At 43.6% G+C, this 9928-nt stretch overlaps 1 protein-coding gene across 4 annotated transcripts in view; it reads right to left on the minus strand.

The window, feature by feature from the left end:
- The window catches only part of Npc1l1 (NPC1 like intracellular cholesterol transporter 1), a 41245-nt gene extending 35483 nt beyond the window's left edge, over positions 1–5762 (minus strand). For all 4 annotated transcript variants that reach the window (XM_048339348.1, XM_048339350.1, XM_048339351.1 and 1 more), the window contains exon 1: positions 4986–5762. In XM_048339348.1, the coding sequence (XP_048195305.1) occupies positions 4986–5066 (81 nt within the window). In that variant the 5' untranslated portion in view covers positions 5067–5762. The remainder of the gene's footprint in view (positions 1–4985) is intronic.
- Between the last annotated feature and the right edge of the window lie 4166 nt (positions 5763–9928).

Here is a 9928-nt window from a genome sequence, read left to right on the forward strand (position 1 = left end):
AAGAAGAAAGGGACTTTAGCCTCTCCCATTCCCCCCACCTTCAACAGCTCTAGACATAAATAGATGTCAGGAGCTGTAGCAATCATCTTGTGGTCCTGAGGCATCAAACTTAAGGAAAAAGAAAAGATGCAAATAGCTCATTTGGAAGTGATATCAGAAAAATGGTGAACTTGGTAGCTTCAGTTCAAATCCACTGACAAACAGAAATATCAAGACCTTGCATGCTTAAAACAAACAAACAAAAGCAGACAAAGGTCCATAGCAACCAAATAAATACTCTGGAAAAAAGAGAGAGAGAACACTAGTAAGTTTTATGGGGCTATTACTCACCCTTGCCCCTCCTCCCTAGCATTATGACTGTCTTGGTCTTAAAGGGATAGCAGCACAGTTTCCTCTCTCTGGAGAGCAAGCAGGACAGGCCTGATGTGCAAATCACTGTGTACATTTTTTTTTCTAACCTGTCGGGGGATACCTGAAGGACTGAAGTAAACACTGTCTCTCTTTTGCCTGAAAGCAAGACACTGCTATGTCCGAGGCAAGAGATTCTACGTGGAGCCATAAAATGATTCCTCTGAGGCCCCTGAGGAGACCATGGGAAGCTAAGACATTCAAGAACAGCTGGATATATAGGGAACTTAGTTTGCAGATTTGTGCTGAAACTAGGGCTTGATTTCAGGGCCTTGTGTTCTTGCTTGGCTTTTTCCTTTCAAGACTGGGGCTTTATTACTTGAGCCACACCTCCACTTCTAACATTTTATTAGTGAAAAAATATAAATATATATGTGTGTGTAACAAACATGATATATATGATAAAATATCTTGAAACAAATACTACATACCAAATGTTGGAAGCAGCTGTGCTAATGGTTGTTTTTTGATGCTAATACTAGAGCTTGAATTCTAGGCCTAGAGTCCTTGCTTAGTTTTGCTCAAAGCTGACACTCTACCACTTGAACCACATCTCCACTTTGGGAAGTTTTTAATTATAAATATATGTATCAAAAAAGAGGAAAAGGAGCCAGGTGCAGTGGCTCATGCCTGTAATCCTAGCTACTCAGGAGGCTAAGATCTCAGGATGTTGGTTTGAACGACCAGACAGGAACGTCTATGTACTCTTATCTCCAATTAACAATCAAAAAGCCAAAAGTAGAGCTGTGGCTCAAGAAGAACATAAGCCTTGAGTAAAAAAAAAAAAAAAGAAATCTCAGGAACAGCACCCAGGCCCTGAGTTCAAGCCCCAGGACCAGCACAAGGGAAAAAGAAAGAGGGAAGGGAATGACAGGCATGGTAGAGTGCTCAGGAGATTGAGAGATTGAGGCAGAAGGCTTTTGACTTTAAGATCAGCCTAGAACTGGGCACTGATAGCTCACACCTATAATCCTAGTTACTTATGAGGCTGAGATCAACATTTAAAGCTGGCTTGGGAAGTAAAGCCCCAAATACTATCTCCAATTAACCAGCAAAATGATGGACTAGAGGCAAAGCTCAAATGGTAGAGTGATAGCCATGAGTGAAAAAGCTAAGTGAGAACATGAGGCCCTGAATTCAAGCCCCAGTGCTCATGTATATGTGTCTGTGTGCACGTGCATGTGCACATACGTGTGTGCCTGAGTTCTTCAGTGAGTGTGAGGCCTGAGTTCTTGCAAGGCAAATTGCTGAGGAAGCATGAACTGACTCCTAATAGTCTCTCTGGCTTACCACATGATCCTTCCTTTTGTGTGCTCCTACTATTCTGATTTGCCAGGGCTGGCACTATGTTGTTTGGACTCTAAGCCTCTAAAACCTCTTTTCTATATCAAATTACTCAGCCTTGGGTATTTCATGAAAGTAATGAAAAACTAGTACACAATTTTATGAGGCCATCCTTATAGTACTTTAATCTTGTGATTTCTGATACCAAAGATAAGATATTATAAGATTTTTTTAAGAGACTGTAAGGTGGGTGTGGTTGCTACAGATCTATAATTGTAGCGCTCAAGAGGCTGATGCAGGAGGATTGTGTATTTAAGACCAGTCTGGGCTACATAGGGAGCTTCTGTTGAAAGAAAAGGAGAGAAAAAGAAAGAAAAGGAAGAAGGAAGGAGGAAGGAAGGAAGAAAAAGAGGGAGATTATAGGCCACTAATCTTTATGAATATAGAATGAAAATGCCCACCAAAATGTTAGGAAACCAAATTCAATAGCTTTTTCTTCTTCTGTTTGTTTGGTTTTATTTTTGTTGCCAGTTCTGGGTCTTGAACTCAGGGCCTGAGCACTGTCCTGGCTTCTTTTTGCTCAAGGCTAGGACTCTGCCACTTGAGCCACAGCACCACTTCTGGCTTTTTCTATATATGTGGTGTTGAGGAATCGAACCCAGGGCTTCATGTATATGAGATGAGCACTTTACCACTAGGCCATATTCCCAGCCCAGCTTTTTCTTTTTCTAACATTGGCCTTGAACTCAGGGCCTTGTGTTTCTAGGCAAGTATTCTATTACTTGAGTGATTCCATAGCTCTTTGTTTTGCCTATCCTTTGAGATTAGAGTCTTACTTTAGGCCTGGACTAGCCTAGTTGTCAGTCTTTCCATATCTGCTTCCCCTTGTGCCTGGTATAACAAGCATGGGACACAGTGCCTACTCATTCATTTTTTCCTTTTTGCTTGAGCTGCTTTAGAACCTTCATCCTCTAATCTCTGTCTCCCAAGTAGGCACAATTACAGATGTGAAGAATTACAGGCATGAGCTCCTTCAGTTAGCCCAAGAGCATATTAAAAGGATCATACACAATGCCAAATAGTCTTTATTCTCATGATGTAAAAATAGTTCAACATATGGAAATCAATTATTATAATACATTAATGTAAGGAAAAGATTAATACAGAAAATGCATTTAGGGCTGGGAATATGGCCTAGTGGCAAGAGTGCTTGCCTCATATACATGATTCCTCAGCACCACATATATATATAAAAAGGCCAGAAGTAGCGCTGTGGGTCAAGTGGTAGAGTGCTAGCCTTAAGCAAAAAGAAGCCAGGGACAGTGCTCAGGCCCTGAGTACAAGGCCCAGGACTGGCCAAAAATAAAATGCATTTAGTAAAATCCAATATCCTTCCAGATGAAAAACACTCAGAAAACCTGGAATACATGAAATACCCTCAACCTGATAAAGAAAAGATGTGAAAAATATCTACTGCTAATTTGGGTGGGGTGGGGTAGGGCATGAACTTAGTGCCTGGGTACGTCCCTGAGCTTCCTTTTTCAAGGCTAGCACTCTACCACTTGAGCCACTGTGTCACTTCCAGTGTTTTCTACTTATGTGGTTCTGAGGAATTGAACCCAGGGCTTCATGCATACTAGGTGAGCACTCTACCACTAAGCCAGATTCCCAGCCTAGAGCTAATATTATACTTGATAATTTGTTTTATTTTGCTTTTTTGCCAGTCCTGGGGCTTGAGCACTGTCCCTGGCTTCTTTTTGCTCAAGGCTAGCACTCTGCCACTTGAGCCACAGCGCCACTTCTGGCCTTTTTATATATATACGTGGTGCTGAGGAATCATGTATACGAGGCAAGCACTCTTGCCACTAGGCCGTATCCCCAGCCCTAATATTATACTTGATACCAAAAGACTAGCCAGACACTTGTGGCTTGTGCCTATAATCCTAACTACTCAGGAGGCTGAGATCTGATGAACATGATCAAAACCAGCCTTGGCAGAAAAATTCAAGAAACTCTCATCACCAATTAACCAGCAAAAAAGCTGGAAGTGGAACTGTGGCTCAAGCAGTACAGCATTAACCAGAGAGAGAGAGAGAGAGAGAGAGAGAACAAGAACCTGAGGTCAAGCCCTAGTACACACACACACACACACACACACACACACACACACCTGAAAAACTGGAAGCATTTTCCCAAGATCCCAATAAGACAATGATGTCCACTAGCCACTTCTATTCAAGATAGCACTCAAAGAACAATTTGGTAAGAAAAAGAAATTAATGACATGAAAATTATGAAGATGTGAAGTTATCTTTATTGGCAGATAACATGGTATTATTAAAATAATGTTATTAAAAAACCATAAGCCAAGCCCCATGCCAGTGACTCACACCTGTAATCCTAAGTACTCAGGAGGCTGAGATCTAAGAATCATGATTCAAAGTCAGTCCATGTAGGAACGAACATCCATGAGACTCTATCTCTGATTAACTACCAAACAAACTGGAAGTGGAGCTGTAGCTCAAGTCATAGAGTGCTAGCCTTCAGCAAAAAAGCTCAGGGACAGCACCTAGACCCTGAGTTTAAGCCCAGGACCAGCACAAAAAAAAATAAATGAATGAATACTGAAATAGAAGCTTAGGTAACTACTCAAAAGGCAGAGAACCTGAAGGCTCATGGCTTAAAACCAGTGAGGGCAAAAAGTTCATAAGACCCCATCTCAACTTCATGTGATGGTATGAGCCTGTCACCCTAGCTATGTGAAAAACATAAATAAGAGAATCACGGTCCAGGTTGACCTGTGCAAAAATGTGAGAATCCATCCTCAAAAGAACTAAAGCAAGCAAAAACAAAATAGAGGGACCAGGAGCACGGTACAATGGTAGAGTCCCTGCCTACCAAGTGCAAGGCCCTGATTCAACCTCTAGTACCTTCAAATGATAAAATAACAACAAAAAGATAGTCCACTGAAAACATTAATAAATGAACTTCAGGAAGTTCAGTATTCAAATTAAAAAATCAACACAATCTAAAAAGGAAATTAAGAAAATCATTCCAATGGCACAAAAAAAGAATTTATTTAGTTAGTTAGTTAGTTTTGCTAGACCCAGCACTGCACCCTCTAATCTGGAGCTAAATCATGCTGTGAACTGTCAGGTCCAAAAGCAGCACTAGAGACCTGCAGCAATGTCTCCCAGGTGGGCAGGACAGTCTCTGCCCATGAGGCAGGTGTAGAGGGCTTGGGGGTTCCTGCCTACCTCATACCCAGCCTTGGCAAAAAGCGGGACACTTACCTGGGCTTTGGTGTAGCCCAGCTGGAAGCTCCACCTCAGCCCTGATTCTTGGAGGTGATACAGAGGGAGGGTCCTGCCCATTGTGCTGGGTGCAAAGTCCACAGGTGCTCAGCTAGTCCCTTCTACATTATTCCTTGCTCCCTCTTAACTGCAACTGTCTGCAAGAGCCTTGGGCTGGAAAGAAAATTACTCCTGAGATGTTAAAGACACTCTTAAGGAGGAGCTTCTAGAAAACAGATGGATCCAGGAACACAACTTGGCCCGGCATAGCCTCCCCAAATCCCTTGCACCAGGGCAGATCAGGCCCCCAGCTCCACAAGTTCAAGGCAATCATAAGCACAAACAAAGCTGCACAGAAGCCTGAGATCTGAAGATTGAGGTTTGAAGTCAGCCCAGACAAAAAAGTCACTGAGACTCTTACCTCTGATAACTAACTGGAAAAAAGCTGGAAGGGTGTTGAACCTAGGAAGGGTTCTAGAAAGAGCATGTGTCCAAATGAGAAAGGTTGTACACCCTAGGGCTGCCAAGTTTAGGAAATAAGCAGGACACAGGTAAATTTGAAGTTTAAGTAAATAAGGAATAATTACTATAAGTATATAACAAATATTAGATGGGAGATGGGTATGGGGCAGGATAGATCAGGGAAAGGCAGTCTAAAAACCAGCAGCCAGAAACTCAGAGATAAACATTGATTAAATGCACTTGAATAAAATCATCAAAGAACTATTTGCCTTAAATCTTACACTTCCTATATAAAGCTACAACATTCAGTAGAAAAGAATTAAAAAAAAAAAAAAAAAAGAGTTGGGCTGGGGATATGGCCTAGTGGCAAGAGTGCTTGCCTCATATACATGAGGCCCTGGGTTCAATTCCCCAGCACCACATATACAGAAAATGGCCAGAAGTGGCGCTGTGGCTCAAGTGGCAGAGTGATAGCCTTGAGCAAAAAGAAGCCAGGGACAGTGCTCAGGCCCTGAGTCCAAGCCCCAAAACTGGCCAAAAAAAAAAAAAAGAGTTGGGCCTCAGTGGCTCACACCTGTAATCCTAGGTAGCTACTCAGGAGGCTGAGATCTGAGGATTATGGTTCAAAGCCAGCCCAGACAGGAAAGTCCATGAGACTCATCTCCAATAACCACCAGAAAACTAGAAGTGGTGGTATGGCTCAAAGCGGTAGAGTGCTAGCCTTAAGCTAAAGAGAACATGTGTCAGAATTCATCGTTTGTTTAAAGGGATGCTCAGACACCTAAGGCACAATGACCCAAAATTAATGAGTGGGTCCACTTTGAAATCTTTGGGCTCAATTGATAAAATGGTGTAACAGCTGCGCACTGCTGATGGCTCACACCTGTAATCCTTAGCTATTCAGGAAACTGAGATCTGAGGATCTAGGTTCAAAGACAGCCTGTAAAGTCTGTGAAACTCTTACCTCTAATTAACAAGGATAAAACACCCACAAAAGTGAAGGTTTTTGGAGCTGGGAATGTGGCATTGTGGTAGAGTGCTTGCCTCACATAGGTGAAGCCCTGGGTTTTATTCCTCAGCACCACATATATAGAAAAAGCCAGAAGTGGTATGGCTCAAGAGGTAGTTATAGCCTTGAGCAAAAAGAAGCTAGGGACAGTGCTCAGGCCCTGAGTCCAAGCTCCAGGACTGGCAAAAAAAAAAGTGAAGGTGTTGCTCAAGTGGTAGAGTACCAGCCTTGAGTGGAAAAGCCAAACAACAGTGCAAGGCCATGAGTTCAAGCCTTAGTACTTGCACATGAGAAAGAAAAAAAAAGGCAGTGTAGCAACAACAAGAAGTGTAAGTGTGTAAGAAGTGGAAAAATGGGTAAGATTACATGTACCTGGTATCATAACAAAGGAGAGCACTCATTTGAACCAAATTCCAACCTCTTTCTTCACCATGAACACCCATGATGCTGGAGCACTGATTGCACCTGTTACCAGATTTGCCTAAACCATATCTAGGCTCTGTACTAGCCACTTTATATAATAGTAGCTATAATTTTCAAATAGTTGTATGAAGGACTTTCAATTCAACGTGTCAGTTTATGAATACATCTTTTCTTTGTGTCAGTGTTAGAGCTTGAACTCAATGCCTGGATGTTGTCCTGGACTTTTTCACTCAAAAGGCTAGTATTCTACCACTTGAGTCACAGCACCACTTCTGGCCTTCTACTGGTTAATAGAAAATTAGTCTCACAGACTTTCTTGCCTGAGTTGGCTTCAAACCTAAGTCCTCAGATTTCAGCTTCCTGAATAGCTAGGATTATGGAAGGGAGCCACCAGCATCCGGCTAGTTACAATGTATCTTGGTCAGTGTCACTCCTTCCTTAATTTCCCCATTATCTTAACCCCACCCATCCCCCCCAAGTTACCTGGCTCTATTTTCATGTGTGTACATTAAATATTATGATTGTATTGCCTAACATTCCTCTCCCCATACCTGTCCCCAAATTGCATTTTATATGTATTGGGGCTAGAAATCAGGGCCTGGGTGCTGTCCCTTAGCCTTTTTTTGTTGTTGTTGTTCAAGATTGATGTTCTACTACTTGAATCACAGTTCTACTTCCAGTTTTTTACTAGTTGATTAGAAATAAGAATCTCATGGACTTTCCTGCCAAGGCTGGCTTGGAAGCTTGATTCTCAGATCTCAGCTGAGTAGCTAGGATTAGATGCATGAGCCACAAGTGCCAGCCTTATATGCACCCCCCCACTCCAGTACTGATTTGAACCCAGTCCTCATAGTTACTCAGCTGGCTTGCTTGGCTGACACTCTACCACTTGACTCACACCCCCAGCATTCTAGTTTTGCTTGGATTTGCAAATTTCTTGGCCTCAATCTTCTTGTGTACTGCAATTACTTTTTGTGATGTTATAAACACAGTACCAAGGGCCTGCTAGAGGCCTCCTCCTTCTGCAAATCTTCTTCATGGAGCATCACTGGTTTGGGTGATTATTCCACAAAATCCTGTTTATCCAAATTTTAATCTATCTGGATGTCCATACTTACCACGACGGTCCTAGGTAGTGACAGGGAATAACGACAGCTTCTTAGCAGATTTGTACTTAGGTCTCCCACCCCATTTTCCAGACTAGAGCTCAGCAAGCAACTTTCCCTCACCACCACTTAGGTGACTGGTGATTTGGGGTTGCCTTCTTATTCCAAGCCTGTTTGCCAATCCATAAAGTGGCTGGCTGTGTGGGCCTTCATTCTTGGTTAGGAGACCAGCCGGCTTGGTCTCGTCTGGGAGGGAGTTGGTAGGAAATGCAGAATCCCAAGCTCTGCCTGCAGAAAAGCATCTTTGAGTTTGCTCTGGTTTGTGGCACTAGAGAGAAACCATGGCCTCAGGCATGATAGGCAAGCGCTCAATCACTCATAGGGTGCCTCCAGCTCCAAGAGCCTGTATTTTAGACGATTCTGATGGGATTCAGAGTGCCTGCCTAGGAGCTTTGTAATGTTCAATGGAAGACCTTTTGTTTTGTTTTTGTTGCCAGTCCTGGGGTGTGGACTCAGGGCCTGAGCACTGTCCCTGGCTTCCTTCTGCTCAAGGCTAGCACTCTACCTCTTGAGCCACAGCGCCACTTCCAGCTTTTTCTATATATGTGGTGCTGAGGAATCGAACCCAGGGCTTCATGTATACAAGCGAGCACTTTACCACTGGGCCATATTCCCAGCCCAGACCTTTTTTTTTTTTCTTTGCCAGTTCTGGGACTTGGACTCAGGGCCTGAGCACTGTCCCTGGCTTCTTTTTACTCAAAGCTAGCACTCTCCCTCTTGAGCCACAGCCACTTCTGGCTTTTTCTGTTTATGTGGTACTGACGAATTGAACCCAGGGCTTCATGTATGTAAGGCAAGCACTCTACCACTAGGCCATATTCCCAGCCCAACATTTTTATATATGCTTTGTTTTATAGTTCATTGTATCCCTGGACCCTCTTGTGCATTCTATCCTCCCCACTCCCTGTGAGCCACTTCCAGCTTTCTGTTTATGAGGAATCTAACTCAGGACTTTGTGCATGCTAGGCAAGCACTCTACCACTAAGCCACATCCTCAGTCCCTGGCTGGAAATTCTTTATACTTCCCTTTCAGAAACACTAACCCTGAGGGCCAAAGTCCCTTAATGAATTCCCCAAAAGCTGAGTCATTAATCCTTGGACCTAATCTGAACCTTCCACTTTTTAGGGTCCAGAGGTTTCCAGACACACCCTGTTCTCATGCCACCATCCCTAGCCCAGTGCCTTTTCAAGTCCTTTTGCTTTTTTTTTTTTTTTTTTTTTTTTGGCCAGTCCTGAGCCTTGGACTCAGGGCCCGAGCACTGTCCCTGGCTTCTTCCTGCTCAAGGCTAGCACTCTGCCACTTGAGCCACAGCGCCGCTTCTGGCCGTTTTCTGTATATGTGGTGCTGGGGAATCGAACCTAGGGCCTCGTGTTTCCAAGGCAGGCACTCTTGCCACTAGGCTATATCCCCAGCCCATCCTTTTGCTTTTTAACGTGACTGGATTGCATTGCCCACAGTGGTGGGCTGAGTATTTCCTGTCACACTTTGATGAAAACCACTGTCTTCCCAACTTCAAATGTGTTAGGCTCCCTTCTACCGCAAGCAATTTGCTTATGTAGTTCTCCTTCCCACCCTCCTGTCTCAGCTTAAACCCCACTTCCTCAAGGAAGAAGACAGCACCTGCTCCATGCATGAGACCTGCAGTGTCCGGGGCTTGCCAGCATGACCATCTTCTGGACTGTGTACTGGTCTACTTTCTACCTCCATGTTAGTTCAGGACCCCAGAGGGCACTATGGTCTATATGATGATGTCCCTGCATGCAGCCTACCTTGCCCAACCCAATACCAGATCCCTCTGCATGCCCCAGACACACAGAGGCACATCACCCAGACTTAGATGGAGGACAACTGGACAAACCTGGGACAAGGATGTCACTGAACT

This window comes from Perognathus longimembris, chromosome 2 (genome assembly GCF_023159225.1).
Source record: "Perognathus longimembris pacificus isolate PPM17 chromosome 2, ASM2315922v1, whole genome shotgun sequence".
Classification (NCBI taxonomy): domain Eukaryota; kingdom Metazoa; phylum Chordata; class Mammalia; order Rodentia; family Heteromyidae; genus Perognathus; species Perognathus longimembris.